The following is a 16,399-nucleotide window of genomic DNA, read 5'->3' as shown; positions in this document are numbered from 1 at the left end:
TACTCAGCACTGTGTCTGTGGGCAGTTAGAGGGAAGTCATGATAGGGGGGCAGATCTGAAGAGATAAATGGGACGGTGAAACACTGGTTGAATTCCTTGGTCACTCTGAGTTCTGACAGGTGCTGGGTCAATAGATGAGCTACTGTAAAACAAGTCCTTACCAAGCCCTCAGAAATAACAGGATTTACTGAACATACAGTTTTCTTTTGTAAATTCAATTGGTTTCTGCTGAACTAAATCTGAACCTCACATACTATAAATGACTAAATCCTATTTTAAATGTCTTACTCGGTTTCGTTTCATGTTACTGCATTGTCTTAAAACAATAATTGTGTAATCCTGTCCATTCTCGATTTTTGTTCTCCTATTTTAAGGACTTCATTGTATTTCATGTATTCTGTTCTGCACTGCTATGCACTGTTCTAGTTTAGTCTTCTCTGTCTAACCCCATCCGGTCTATCCAGTATAAATTCCTAATAACTCAAACTGACTCTGTAATTATGAGGATTTCCCAAATGATCAGTAATGAGCTGAGCTCATCTTCCGTGTGGTGTAGATGCAGAGTGTGAGGATGGGTGTGCCTTACCGTCGATTGGGGCCAGGATGACGCGGGAGTGGTCGTAGGCGATGACGTTGGCGTAACGATTTTTGGGCTTGTTCACCTCCAGGTTGGAATGTTCCCAGGTGAACTGCTGGCCTGGATCGATAGACTGATTGGGGGGGGGGGGGGGGGGGGGCAGAGACAGACAAAACAAGCACACACAAATAAGAAAATCAGAGGAGCTATGGGAGGAATAACAATAAAACCTGAATGTTATCAAAGAAATAAGAAAGGGAGGGTGAAGGAGAGAGATTAAGAGTGTGATTTCCCGAAAGGAAAAAGGAACTTGGTATCATGAAAATCTGCTCATTGCCAGCATCTGCACACGATACTTTATCAAGATCATTAATGTAGCGTGTGCATAATGACAAACAACAATATTGATGAAGGCGGCAGATCTCCCCCTCGAGGCGAGGGCTTACAACGAGCCTGGCACTCGGGTAAAGATATATGCAGCTGCCTGTTTAAAATACAAGAACTCCAGTTAAATATTCTGTTTCCTTGTCAGGATAATTAAGTATTCCATTACGATCTGATGTTTGCTCATTGGCGTCTGCCGCTCTGTTGGTGTGGGGACGGAGGCTTGAAGGTTATTTGCAGTTAGGGCTTCAGAATGTAGGGTGGGGGGCTGCGGAGAGAGACTGAATGAAGTCCAACTGGAAAGCTGATCTAACAATTTCCATGCAATCGTTACAGCAATCAGAGCTTCCCTCTGTTTAAGCCTCACTCCATCTGTTTCTGTCTTTATTTCTGCCCCCACATCTCTATCCCTCTTTCTTTGTCCCTGTTTTCCTTATCTTCGTCCCTCAATCTTCAAAGTCTTTTCTCTATCTCTTTTCTCCATCTCCTGTCTCCCCTCTGATGTTTAAACCCCCTCTATAGCAGCCCCCTCCAGCTATTTTTCCTTTCTTTGGAGATTACCTTAAGGCAGGCTATGTGAGCATGTGTGTGTTTGTATAAAGATTGGGGTCACTTCCCTGAAACATCGATCAACTCAAACATTTTAAAACCACATCTGTGTCGACCAGACTTTAATCATGTTATCATAAATTTGATGTAGGACTTGTGTATCGCAAAAGTCCAGACAAAAATTCAACAACAGCTAAAACTTCTCCCTCTTATGTTTCATGACTTGGTGTTTTTGTATTTGAGGGACGGCTCCTTGTTAAGAAGGCCAGCTTTGCAGGACATTGCTGCTTACTGCCTGACAGAAGATAGATAATACACTCTATGGCTTCAATATCGTCAGTAAAACTGTGGCTGCCTTTTCATTGCTGTTTCTATGTCAGATTATCTCCTCTTCATCTCCACTCTCCAGCTGAGATGCCCCGCTCTCTCTCTCTTTTCCCTCGCTGAATCCTCATCATTAACCAAGCCTCCCCACCTCAACTCTCTCCCCTCTTCCCTCCATTTTTCCTCCACCCTCACATCCCGCCTGGCTAAAAACCAATCAGTCAAACCCCCGTAGAGCTGCGCTTGGCAAGCCAGGGCGCCTGGACGAGCAGCCATTCATCAAGAAAATAACAAAATTAAAATTACACTTCTCTATTTAATCTGGTCATTTATTTTTCCTGGGGGGTGGTTTTGTGAAGGGGAAGCGGGACAGAGAGAGTGAAAAAGACAGAGTGGGAGAAAAGAGGAACGGGCGGTTTAATGTTCCCTCAAAGCCAAGTAATTAGAAGTTGCAGTTGTAGCAAAGCGTCAACTTTGGCATCACGTCTCTCTTTCCAGAGAATGGAACAAGCTTGTCCACTTGGTACATAGCCCGGATGTAGATTTATGAATAATAGACACCCAAGAAATACTGGATTGCTATGAGAAGTCATTATCCACCAACATTCCCCGGCAGGCATGATGACAGCAATCTATGCCTGGGTACCTGCTTCCTACCTTAGCCTGGCGTGCAGCGAGGCGACAGGCGCGGTGATTTAGGAATGGTGGAGAGGGGATATTGCTTGTATGCAAACGAGAGCTGATTCAGCACTCCTGATTTCTAATCAACTCTGGTGTCATTTATAACCACCGCGCTCTCAGAGCTCAGACAGCTCAGTTATCCCCTACACACACACACACACACACACACACACACACACACACACACACACACACACACACACACACACACACACACACACACACACACACACACACACACACACACACACACACACACACACACACACACACACACACACACACACACACACACACACACACACACACACACACACACACACACACACACACACACACAATGTTCAAGCCTGTCAATCAGTTAGCTTTTCCCCAAAAAACAGGTGGAGTTGTGCATACACCACACTCTACCCATATTTTTTAAAGAACGAACATCTTTGCTTAGTCCCCTAGTAGAGCCATTATGTTTTCTTAAGTAAATGTTTAAAATATTTAGGATTTAATTCATCAATAAAGATTTCATGTTTTTAAGCCGCTGATTTCTCAGTCATTCTAACGTTCTCTCCTGAAAGCAGTTATCACATTGGCTTGTAAGCACATCCATTTTGGATGTCACAAGGAGAGTTTTTCATTTTGCAGCAGAAATATTTACCTTCTTTTTTCCCCCCTGTTTCATGGTTGAGTGCATGATCGTATGATTTTTATTATTTAGCAAATACATTTGTTTTTCCAATAAAATGGCTTGTTTTTCAGTGTTATGCCAACACATATTTTAGTCCCTGTCAAATAAAGTAATAGAAGAAGAAAACAATTGCTTTAAGGAGTTCAGGAAATTGCAATAACCAGCCAAGGGGAATTTTATAAAATTGAAAATGACAAATGCATTGCTTTGCCATGTTAAGGCTGCCAATGTATCTGAGGAAATACATGGCTGACAACAACTGATACTGTAGTTCATTATTAAACCATTGTGGACTAGCAGGAAAAAACAACAAAACAGCCATTTCCCTGGAGGAAAAAAAGTACTAGTGTCCCGTTCCAATGAAAACACAATCAGGCAGAAATCAATACTCAGAAGAAAAACTTTGACCTTTGGCTCACTCACCTCATATTCCTGGGAGAGCTTGAGGTTGTCGTTGGCCTTGAGAACTTCTGTGTGTTCAGCCAGCTCTGAGATAGGGATGGGAGGATGACTCATCATACCTGCTCGCCAAAAGATGTAGAGAGAAATTGCACACAGCGTAAGAGAGGACAGAAGGTTCATTAGTGAAGCACACAGGACACAAGTTCAACATTTAAAAGTCAGACAATACAGCATTTATGGGTGAGAAAATGTTGCTTACATAACAATGGAAGTTGTGTTTTAGTGGTGAGGAAGCTTGTGCAGAACATGGTGAATGTCACACACACAAACATGTATTGACGGGTGATGTTATAGGCACGTGATTGGACCAGGCCAGAGCTCAGAAACAGCTAGGTTTGTCGAGCAGGGCTGTCTGATTATTTACTATAGCAGCCTGTAGCAAACACCCACACAAACTGTATTAATTATTGCAAGGGTCATGATACACCCACCAATAGGACCAATGCTGCTGACTGAAGCCACAGAAAAACATTTGAAGGCATCAATTATTTTTAATAGCTAGTTAAATCAGTTAAGAACGACACAAGATGAAAAGTATGCGTGCTTGATGATGAAAGAAAGGACAAGAAATGCAACTGTCTTTTTTAGTCTTCAATGGAATGCTTGAAATGTTGAAAACATGCCTTTTACTTCTCATTGAAGATAATTAAAAGTACATTTGCTTTCAGCTGTTAGCAACGAGAAAAAGAGGATAATTTAATGCTGGATCATTTGTTAGGGGAAAATCAATCTCGGAAAGGAAGTATCCCTTTGAGGAAAGTTATTTGTCATTACCTAAATCATTACTATATATTATTATTTTTAACATTTGAACTTTATTAAATTCAGCACCATCCTCTATTCAAATATTGATGAGAGAAAAGCTATGAACCAGCTTGATCAGATCAAAAATACTGCAATACTGTATCCTTAATCTTTAATTCTCTGGTTGTGCTGTGTTGTTAGGTGAACATTTAGAATGGTGCCACTCTAAAAAAGGCAATTATACAAGAGCAGAGCCCTGACCTGGGGGCTCTTGGGAGGGGAGGTGTGAGGGGGATTTAGGGGGGGTTTAGGAGTGTGAGTGATGCAAAGTGACACAGTGAGCTGCTCCATTTCAGTCATTGCAAAGCAAGCAAGCTGCTGTTTCTACACTTCCCTTCATGTGCTGGTTCCCGCAACTTAACCATGTTCTCCTCCCAAATCCTTCTGCTATTTATCTCAAAGAATTTCCAGAAATAAGTTACTTTTAGTTGGGTTGGGTAGTCGTGAGACTTTTTGTGTTTTTGGCTCGCTCCAATTTCCACTGCATATTGTGCTGCTCATGCTACAATATTATCAGCACTGCTGTGCACTCCAGTCACTAATCCATTTAGGAGCATTATGCTGTGGCCATGTAATGGAATATGGAGCAGCCATAGATTGTGGCTCTTTCCTTGCATGGCGACTGGCACTACTTAACGCTGTTATATTTGGAGTAAAAGGTCTCTCTTCTTGTCGAGTGATGAGGTCAAAAGTCAACACTTTGAAATCTCTTAACAAAAAAAGTAATTGGGCGTGCTAATCTGCCTAATCACATTAACCATCCTTAATTTCTCCCTTTTCACAATGCTTACTATCACCCCCAATGTCAAGGGGGTCACTGATGCTTTGGCTGCTTTTGTTGCGCTTAAGAGGGAGCCCAACTCTACACTGACGCTCTTCATCAGTAATGGTAATTCATTTTACACTGACAGAACAATGCAGCAGCATTAATTACATGACGATGAACAAAGATTACAATGCATATGAGACAAATGGAGATGACACTGGATGTTGTGACAACCCCCCGGAAAATGAATGGACACACTGCATTAGCAGCCCACTTGACAAACAGCCGGGTCCTTAATGATCACCATCATTTAAATAATGTTTACAGCATTTATAGTTTCCTTTTTATTTTTTTAACCCTCTGTTCAATTTCACGTTTTCTTCAATATCTTAAAAGAAATGTTTGAAGGTAATAGAATAAATCAAATGATATAAATGTATTTTGAGAAAAGTGTGTGTTTGTTTTTCAGTTTCTCAATGAGCTGACAAAGCACGTAGATTGGCACCCTAAGTTATTATTCATCTTCTGCTGCGGGTATTTATTAAAATGAGAATAAAGAAAAAGAGGGAATACTGCAACTTCAATTTAGTTGTCAGTTTACTTGCATCAAATTCAAAGGGAAAAGGTATTGGAAAATAAGTAAGCGTGTATGCAAATGAGAGGCCCTCACTTCTCCTTGTGAGAACAAGACCAGGATGTTTGAGGGAAGATCAAAGAATGTGTGTGTGTGTGCGGTTGTGTGGTTGTGTAGTAGAATCTGTGTGTCTCTGTGTATTTGTGAGTGTTTGTGAGTTACTGATATAGTCAAACTCAATCAATTCCTTTCATTTTGTGTTTACTGCCCACATTACTGTCTGCATGTTGAAGTGCCTGGTACAGTTAGAGAGATATATCAGGCCAAAGTGTTTAAAAATGCATCCAAATAAAATATAACGCCCTGCCAGTGGGATATGGTAACTACTGTTTGTTTATTCCATTAAAGTTAAGGTAGAATACTTTAGGAAACTAGGCTTGAAAAAAATCTAAATTTGACTATATTCCACTTTGCCCTTTACCAGCATGATTTCTTATATAACTTAGAAGTTGTAATTTTTTCGCAAATGAATCTAATCTTAACCAATCTGTTTCATGCATCCATTTCTGTTAACCAATATGTTTGTTTGGAAAATGAAAAAAAGAGTCAATAACTGCTGATTTGTTATCTCGTTCCTCTAGTCATTAACAAACTGCACGGCACGGCACGGCGTTTATCCAACAGAATATTTTCATTGAAAACAGGGCTTGGATGTGGCCAGTACTCGAGCAAAGTCACTCAAGGACAGATTGTCGCTTTTTTCCCTACCCCCACTCCAAAGCTCTCATCCTCTCCTTTAACACAACCCCCTTGTGCACGGCTTTCTACTATCCACGTACACACTATTTTTTCACTGCAATCAACAGCGTGATCAATGAACACAGAAAAAAAAACTAGCGTCTAATTACACGTTTCCAATCTCCCGATCCGCAGTCGATGCGCCTGAGAAATATAATGATTCTTTTTGATAAGCCAAAGCAGTCTGTCTCGAAAAGCCTATTTATGATGTTGCATATTAACATATAAAAAGGGAAGAAGTCTGTCTGTGGGTAATCACAGAACATAGGGGGGAAAAGGGGGGAAGAAGAAAAACAGAAACTCTTCTTCTCCAGGATGATCCTTTGGCAGTGCGCAGGGTGATCAAATGTCGAGCCATTGTTTGCCACCGCTTTAATTAATTCTGCTCGTTATCTCTGAGCACAGAAAAGACCCCCTTGCTTCAGAATGGAAATGGAGCAGTGGTGGTGAAAGAGGAGGAGAAAGGAGAAGGGAGAACAACAACAAGGAGGTGAGGAAGGGGAGGTAGAGAAAAAGGGATAACTCCTGTAACACATCTCTTTTCAACCATCTCTGCATCAGCGGGAGTGATTGTACAGGTTATTTATGCATGGTGGATTAATGCACAGCCAACAGCCCAAGTGAATATCGTGACTGACATCCAATTACAGAAAAGAAGCCCGGTATACCAATAGAAACCAACATCAAATTAATTAGTGCTGAAATATTTGCTGCATAATGTGAAAAAACAAACAAATGCAAATTATGTATTTGTAAATGGAGGCAAGCGTGCGTAAAAACAAAGATAAAGAAAGCTGGTACGCAAATGCTAAAAGCATAGAGACTAACTTTCATAGTCAAAATCTGCTTCACTGTGAGGACTGCTTAGACCAGAATCTGTAGAGAACAGCAAACATAAGGGAACATGGTTTCAAAAGGCTGTAATGCAACAGAAAATGCTTTGTAAAAAGAAAACATAAAAGAATGCAAAATGATTGAAGGCCAAGAAATAAAACAATAAGACTTTTTTTTCCTATAAAAGTACTTTACTATCAGTAAACTCCCTTATCGGGTAGCCGGATGACAGACTTCCCCTGCTGAGGCGACCCTTCTGCCAAGCCCCATATCAACGGTCATAGAGATCAGGGATAAGAAAATTGATTTGCTATCTATGAGCTTTCGTGAACACCAGTTGGAAGGGCCCATTGACAGTAATTAGAAAGAGACAGAGAGGGAAAAAACCAGCTTATATTTCCTGGTGAAAACGAACTGTGAAAAGGTCCTTTGTTAGTGGCTTGGTGGTGAGGCATTGAGAGTGAAAGGTGTGGAAATGTGTCCACATTCATGGCTGACAGCTGTGGAGCCACAGCTGATGGGAGTCACAGCATTAAGGGAAGCAGTGATGGTTCAAAGTCTGATTTGCTTCAGAGGAGAAGTCCTCTGAGGCCGCAGCCAGCGATGCTACCTCCGGGTATTCTCAGGTCCTCTTGCTAACATGTGCAGATGATGAGATGCTGCCAATCTGTCTATCAATTGAGGGAAATACATTTTGCCAGGGCAAAAAGCTGAAATCAGATCACTTGGGTGCTCAGTGATAGACAGGATCACATCACTCCAAAATGGAAACTTTGGTCCAAAGAAAACAGATAGTTTGTTCCAGAGCATGTACGAAGTTAGGAAGGGAAATGGAAAATAAATCTGATCTGCGAGCAAAATGAAAAAAAACACAGTTTTCCTTCCAAAGAGTTCTCACACCTCTTTGATAAAACAAAAAGGTAGGAATACTATCATCATTCCAAGTTGGGAGCCAAAATTAATGACAATAAAGATTATGTATTTAAGCCTAAAAATACTGTTTAATTCTATTAAAAAAAGTTGCTGAACAGAGTTTTGCTAGGTTTCTCTCGCACTGACGTCTTAGCAAGAGGACGTCAGGCCAGTGGCGCCAAATGAGAGCAGAGAGATGAAGACATCGAACATCCCCCTCTCCCTAATTGATTAGTGACAATGACTAATTACACCTAGCAGGGGGTTCTCTGATCCACTGTCTCCAAACGTCATTCATCACAGCAGGAGGGAGGTACAGGCGTGTCTGATTATGTTTATGTGTGAGCGTGTGCTGTGTGTGTGTTTCAATAACACTGTGAGGAGGAGGGCACGGCTGTTGCAGTCGTAGCTGTAATCTGGAGAAACAAGTGGGTTGCTAACGCACGCCAGCGATTGGCTGCTGTCCGTGGGTTCTGCAAGTTTCTAAAGCTGTCTGCAAGAACATTTTTGATTTTTACATGCTTAAATGTGGAAGGCACTTTTTAAGACAGAATTGTGGAGGCGTGAAATGCCATATGTGATGTTGTATTAGAGGGAGGGAGATATAGATAAACACAGATGAAGACGGCATAAATAGAACGTATATCAGAGATATGTTGAAGAGTAAACCCAGAGTTACACTTAAAGTCTTATTTTGGAGTAAGAGAGAGCTTTTCTCTTCTTCTATTTGTGCCTGCACAGGTGTACATTCATATTATAATATCAAACTGATAATATGAAACTAAGGTTTTGATATAAGATACCGATATATGTGTAAAAGATTAAAAAAAAATTAAAGGCAAGACACAGATAAAATGGAAGCGAAAGATAGTGAAAAAAGAGATACAAAAAAGTCTTCATGGCTAAAGGGGGGCTTGGTTGGAGATAGACAACAGATATCCACTGAGTTGTGCTGCTTCATTACTCTGGCCCCATTTGACAATCAAACCCCAGGCACCAATGAAGATAATGACAAAACGAGCCACTCTGTGCCCCAAGGGGTTATGGGATGTCACTGTGTGGCTGTCACACGACCTACAGGCTTTACAGCAGACATGCACAAGGACACACACACCCTCTCTGAAACGCATTAGCCAAGCATAGCTTACTGGAAGCCTAATCAAAAACATATTTTTGTTCTCCAGCACTAGTGGTCAGTGAGCACGCATTGCCGATGTTGCATATGCTCTGTTGGATAGCAGAAGCCTTGGATATGTGCAATGGGAGTATGCTCATTTGAACAATTGTCGCTATTAGCTGATGGGGATGTTCACAAATGCTCACCGGCCCACTTAATTGGGCTAAAATGTCCATTCAAATTAAATTCCCCGTGTGCGGAGATAACGACATCGCCCCAATTCTGCAGGACAATGACAGGGCTGTCGAATGAGGATGCTTGTCATATATAAAGAGAACTCTCAGCATGTTTTGGGGAATGAAATGTAAAAGTGTCTGTAACAAGAGTTTCTATTATTTAAAGAACGGAGGAGGACAGTTGAGGGCACAGGGGAAAGAGCTGGAAGTCAAAAAGACAAATGGCAGGAATAGCCATTATAACCTTGTCATTACAGAGCCACTAATAGGGCTCTGAATACGAGGCAAGATAAAGACGAGGAGAGGTAAATTAACTTCCATATTTCTATGTATAAGCGGGTTTGTGCAACTTCTTTCATTCACTCTTCTCTGATGTAAAGAAGTCCGCTTTTTCTCCCAAGATAAAAACTCAGCCAGCATGACTGGTCTACCAGAGAAGATGAAAAGAAAACGCTCCATTTTGAAATCAGAGCCTTTTGATGGAGCAGAGACTGGCAGGGGATGACAGATGGATGGCTGAGAGACAACTAGGCCAGAGACAGCAAGGCGGGAAGCAAAACAAAAGAGGAAAGGAACATAAGGGGAAAAAAGGGTGTTAATTCCCCCTCTGGAAGATTGAATCCCTTTCTGTCATTAGCCTGGGCAGGTGAGAGCCATGTATTTCAAATAATAGTTTCCTCAAAATGCAGGCCTAATTCTTCTGTCAAATAAACCACTTAAAAGAGACAATACAAGGTAAACCATGTGGTGGACAAGTCATGATGCTTACTAGAGGCGAATAATGTGACTAAACTCAGATTTGAAAACATTTCACTTAATTCCTCTACGAGTCAAACTAATGACAACAAACTGTAAATAGCTTAAATAAAAGAAACAAAATAACAGAAAGAAAGGAGGCGATAGATATTGGCCTGTAATAGAGGCAGGTGAAAGATGGAGAAGCCTTAGAGAAAGAGTTTGGGATCAAATGGGCTCTGTTGTTAACACCAGGCTTTAGCTCTGATGAGACACAAAGTGAGACTAAAGAGAAAACAGGAAGATACCCAGCAGAATTTCAATACAGGGTTTGTTCCCAACATAAACATATACATTCCAACAAAAGGCATACTCTTCTAATGATTTGTTATCATAAATGGCTAATTGTTACATGGGGACAAACATAAAAATATGGCTTGCACGTAGTTATGGAGGCACATAATGTCAAACAGAATGATGTGGGAGCACTTCAAGGACATCATCTATGTTGCAGCAGAAATGTAACTTTGAGTTGCATCATTTGTGAATCGTTAATCTCTGTGTAGGCTGTCTGCAAGTGTGTGCCAATGTTACAACCTGCTTTCACTTCAAAGTAAGTCAACACGCCAGTTATGTGAGTGTTAAAAAATACTAGTGCACTTTGCCTTTCATGGATAATAACTGTAATAAACAATTTGTTGTAAAGAAGGAAGGTTTTATTTTTTATAAGTGCGTGTCTTTATTTTGCACCAGTAATATAATATAGCAGTTGGCCAAGATTAGGTTTTGACACCAATAAGGGGATTTTGGATTAGAGCTGCCCTAATAACATGTTATGCCAATTTTTTTAATTTGCTTTCCATTCCAGTAGGTTTCAAAATGAGGATTTGAAATTCCTGCGAAACTTGTTATTAACACAGGTTTTCTTTTGCATAGCCAAAACGTTTGCATTTAGTTTGTTTAAGCCACTGAAACAGTGGCCTCCATTTAATTGTATGTAGTTCCTTAAAACTCAGTTCTATCTCTACAGCTTTGGTCTCTTTCCAAATAAAAACAATGAATTGGAGAGATAACAGGCATAAGCACTCCACTAAAAACCTGTTTTAGAATGGATATCCAATCAAGCCTTGGAAATCCAAGCCTTCGATGGCTTTTTAACAGGCCCGTATTTATCCAACAATCAAAAGTAGTGCTTTGGATGTCTAAAAATAGAACAAAAGCTGCAGCTAAATCAGTTACCCATGACGTATTTTGCAATGCAGCTACTTACTCGACCATTGTACTAATACTCTAAGACAATGGTGTAAAACTGTCCCCAGCATTTTCCAAATATCTGGTAAGTTATTGATGAGCAAAATGTTGTATTAACCTAAGCAGACCCAATTTTTCTTGAAAGCAAAGTGGGACATAACTCCTTGAAGTTTTACAGGTTGTCACGGCTAAAGATGGATGACTAGACTTCCTTCCTCACATCCTTCATATTGTCAGTGAAAATGAAAATATGTAATTTACCGAAAGGTCATTGTTGCATACAAAATAAATCAGTTTTAGCAATGCATGTTGTTCAATCTTTCAATAGGACTACCTGTGTTCCTGAATGTACATGTTGTGTGTCTTTTCTGTACCTGGAGTTTGGAAGTTGATGCGTCTCATCTCCACAGGGTCTGTAGGGTGGTGGGGTGTAATGTCCGCATTGTTCAGGAGACATTTTGTGCGCGGCTCTGACTCTTTTCTTTTGCGGCTGGAAAGTATGACAAACAAAGAGTAGAAAGAGGGGAAGACGTACAGCAAAAACAACATAAATTGTTTTAATGAGCACTTGATCCAGCAGTCACCACTCTCACTAATGATGGCACCTAAACAACTTAGCAACTCCTACTGACTGGTAACTCAGCAGGTCAAGAACACTCGACTGAAGCCGAATCAACAAAAGAGGAGCTGAGAGCGTTTGTCAAGTACGCAAAATTCACTTTCACCTTCACTAATTAAAGGCATCTTTTTTTTGCTGAGGCAGGCTATTTTGTATTACCTTGTAAAATGCAATAAAGTACAGCCAAACCTTACCTGTCAGGCTTGCTGTTTCCAGAGAAAGCAATAGGAGTCAAATACATATATAAAGATGGTGAAAACACAACACACAAGGAGAAAGGGAGAGGGGGGGAGGCAAGAAGAGAGATAAATCAATAGAGAGCAGTTTAAAATGCACAGGGGTCGCTGCTGGGCTCGCAAAATACGAGATAAAGCTCATCAGCATTTGAGGCATGCGTGTGCGTGTGTGCTCATGTATCAGTGTGTGAGAGCAAGTGAGTAGTCAATGAAATGTGCGAGTTAGTGCATACATTCTTCAGCTTGTGTATGTATGTCTATGTACGTGTGTGTGCTTATGTGTGTGTGCACGGGGGGTGCAGATACAGATGGGAAAGGGGAATGTCAGAGCCAAGGGCAGACCCGGGAGAAACTATTCACCAGGGAGAGATGGAGGGGGAGAAGGGAGAGTGAGGGGTGCAGAAAGAGAAGAGAGAAAAAAGAGAGATCCAAGGAGAGATGTTACTCTCCCTAACCACAAAGACTGAGGTAAGGCAAGGTCAGACAGTCAGGGATCATCTGACAGAAGCAAGCTGTACGTTTGTGGCTTACACTAACCCCCTTCAAAATCATTCAGGGAACTTCCCATGCACCGTATGTACCGTGTAGGGAGACCCTTACACTACTGATCATTTGGGACTTGCAGTTACTGAGACTGAAGCTGCAACTCACTGCAAAACAAGGGATGGGAGGGTGTTGACTATACACCTGTGTTCAAAAGCCCAATTATGCTGAGGAATAGTATTTATTTAGACTTGTGTGGAGAGCTGAGTTCATATGAACAAAGGGAACTTGCTTAAAATCTTATAGAATATTTGGTATTTGTCAGACTTCAATAAATTAACATTTTTGCAAGTAATCACTCTCGTCATAAATATGGTATATTGGACTTGTTATTGTGTTATCGTTCATATAGATGTTGGAGCATTACATACCTAATTTGAAGCATGCATTTTGAAGAAATTACCATTAAACTGACTATTACGTTTTTCTGACAACATTTGAATAACACTGTTACGGAGTATTCTTTCCAGAATTATAAGTAATTTTTTTGTCAGGTGTAAAAGATAATTGAACACCATCTCAAGGAATCTTCTCCTCTCTCCTTTCTTCAACCCCCTCACTTCCCACAACCATCTTTTTCACAAGAAATGCTCCTTCATATTTACATGCAAAAATGTTGTTGGGTTCTTTCAATATCATGCCGCTATGAATATAGAATAAGCCCTTCTTTCAACATGCTCCCTAACATGCAATTATTTCCCCACAGCCCAACTCCCTTGTTACACTGACAAAAATAACTGGTTCTACATCAAATGACAAGAAGCTGCTCATTGTGTGTTGCAGGAAAAGCAGAAATTCTAGCATGTGAACAATATTTCAGTCCAACATGGATAACAGTTATACTGCTTGTGTAAAACAGAGGTTCGAAGAAGGCACTTACTATGCAACGTTAAAGGGTTGAATTGCTTTGTATCTTAATGTTAAGAGAATATATATACTGTAGTATACTGTAAATGTTTTCATGAAAAAACATTTAAAATTAGCCTTGTATCATAACCCTTAATGTTCTTTCCTATCATTTGATGTTGAACAATATTATTGTTACATGCATAAATGTAGGTCCAATGCAGTCACTACAATTACCAGGCCAACTCACTTTTTATAAAGGAGAATGGCAATGACGATGCAGATGATGAAGACCACAGCAAGGACTGGGCCCACCACCCATATAAGTCCGTCCCCAGTTTCTATTGTCATGGGGTCCACCACAAGCGCAGGGGTCATCACTGTGTCCGTATAAGGGCTGGTGGCAAACATTTTCTGAACAGAGATATCAGGTAGAAGTTTATCACACATGAAAAAGTACCTAATTCAGATTCAGATGTAAAAGATTAAAGTGAAAATAAATCAATAATTAAATCCACTCCAGCAATTGACCAAAAGTAAGTCTACTAAAGTGAGATGAACTGAGTTGAACTAGTTACTCACCCCAACGGTGGCATTGAGTTCAGCCAGCAGGAAGAAGACATACTCCTGGCCAGGTTCAAGAGGCTTGTTCTCACAGCTGCTGTGGCGATAGTCCGATCCCACCGTGAAGCTGGGCGGCAGCTGCCTGAAGCAGGCTGTGATGTAGGGCTTCCTCTGGTCCAGCTGAGGCAGCTGACGCCGCGAGCGCCGCTTTGGAATCACCTCCCGCAACAGCTGATTGACGTGAAAGGGCATTAGTTTACGAGTGCGTTTTCCGTTTAGTATCCTCTTGTGTTTTTGGAGTTTCTAAAACATTAGTCCCACATTTATTGAAAAACGTCTGAGCAAAAACATTTTTTTACGATAACTGAAATGTTTTTTCATAATCTCCATTGTTTCTGAACACAAGATAAACTGGACCTGAAACTAACTTGACTTGGCAAAATGATAGGTCATCAAATGTTTTAAATGAATAAATAACTATTTTGATTCAGGTGTAAAATCACTGGAGCCCTTTCAGTGGGCTGACTGAGACCAAAGAAAAAACACCTGTAGGTGTAACTGTACCTTAAGATAAAAATAGCTGCTAACTATTTGGCAATGTTCCATGTAACCAGGCTCCAACCCCCCCCCCAACATTCAGCCTCTCTCATTCATTTCAAACGGCAGACAGAGGCAGGCAGTAAGCAGAGGGAATGTGTGTAATCCCAAATCCAATAGGGATGGTGGTTGTTGATGTAGCGCTCAAGGTGACCTCAAGCTATGGTAAGAGTGGGAGAAGACTGTGTAATTCTCTCTTCTGCATGCTTGGGGGGGGGGATGAATTAGCATAGCTGAGATGTACTCAAGTTTGTGTTGTGTTTTGATGTCTGCTACATAGTGTGTACAATTTGCCTTGCACATGCAACTGTTATATCACAAACAAGTGTTTCTGGAATCGCTACTCTTAAAAAACACAGTTTGGCCAGAGAGAAAAGGTTACAGTCTCTTTAAAAACATGTTACTAAAGTTTGAAGACGCCTTTTCCTTTCACATATTCTGCCTTATGTTTGAAACAATGCACCCCGTTAACCTTATCATTTATGTTGTTCCAGAATCACCACACACTGTTTACTTAAAAAAAAGAAACTCTACCTCTTCCATGTCCATCTCATCGGGGTTCTTCAGGTTTTTGACAGTTCCTGAGGTCCTCTTAAGTGGCACCACAACCACATAGAAGGTCCTGCAAACAATGTATTGATAATGTATAGCAAACACTTGGTACAAGGTTGAAAGGAAATTGAAGCTACAATTCTTGCAGGATCTAGAAAAATCCAGAAAGCCTCATGAATCCAAAGACTTTATCTCCCATTTCAACATCTAAAGACACCTTAAGATCTCAATCTATACAATATCAGATTTCAAGCATCTCCAGACTTAAACCTCAATACCCTAAGCCTCAAATCTAATGTAAACAGTGCCTGCAGAACCCATCTTAAGTCAAGGTGTACTCACTTGACTTCCTTGGTTTCAGTTGGTGGGAAGGACATGGTGAGCATGTTGTCAGGCTCAGCGTAGATGTCCAGCTTGGGTTTCTTGACCAGTATGAGTGGCGCGGTCTTGGCATACACACGGTGTTTTTGCCCACCATCCGCGCTTTCTTGGCAGGTCACCCTGAACTCATAGGTGGTGTTGTGCTTTAGCCCGGTGACGAGCACCCTCATCTGCCTGGCATCCACATCCATCTTCTGTCGGTTGTACTCAATCTAAATTTCGATAAATGGTCCAGAAGTTTTAATTGGTAATTGGTAAGAGAGATGATGTAGTGTATGATCATGTTGGTAGTTCAGTAGATTGATGGATGAAAAGATGGATGGAAAGGTATGGAGATGGGTTTTGGTCGTAACATATGAAGGTAAGAAGGCATAT

General features: G+C 40.9%; 1 protein-coding gene across 15 annotated transcripts in view; it reads right to left on the bottom strand.

Moving 5' to 3' along the window:
- ptprsa (protein tyrosine phosphatase receptor type Sa) overlaps nt 1-16,399 on the bottom strand; it is a 220,099-nt gene that overhangs the window by 25,452 nt on the left and 178,248 nt on the right. For 6 of the 15 annotated variants that reach the window (XM_079656637.1, XM_079656648.1, XM_079656645.1 and 3 more), the window contains 9 exons: nt 15,986-16,236; nt 15,626-15,713; nt 14,513-14,725; nt 14,181-14,344; nt 12,500-12,511; nt 12,061-12,176; nt 7,430-7,477; nt 3,621-3,718; nt 587-710 (listed from right to left, as the gene is read on the bottom strand). In XM_079656637.1, coding sequence (XP_079512763.1) covers nt 587-710; nt 3,621-3,718; nt 7,430-7,477; nt 12,061-12,176; nt 12,500-12,511; nt 14,181-14,344; nt 14,513-14,725; nt 15,626-15,713; nt 15,986-16,236 — 1,114 coding nt within the window. The remainder of the gene's footprint in view (nt 1-586; nt 711-3,620; nt 3,719-7,429; nt 7,478-12,060; nt 12,177-12,499; nt 12,512-14,180; nt 14,345-14,512; nt 14,726-15,625; nt 15,714-15,985; nt 16,237-16,399) is intronic. The other 9 variants (XM_079656641.1, XM_079656646.1, XM_079656647.1 and 6 more) reach the window with 3 other exon arrangements.

The sequence above is a fragment of the Notothenia rossii genome, assembly GCF_949606895.1.
Source record: "Notothenia rossii genome assembly, chromosome: 1".
In the NCBI taxonomy this organism is placed as follows: Eukaryota; Metazoa; Chordata; class Actinopteri; order Perciformes; family Nototheniidae; genus Notothenia; species Notothenia rossii.
The sequence above is the reverse complement of the archived record's forward strand: the minus strand, read 5'-3'. Positions and strand labels throughout refer to the sequence as shown.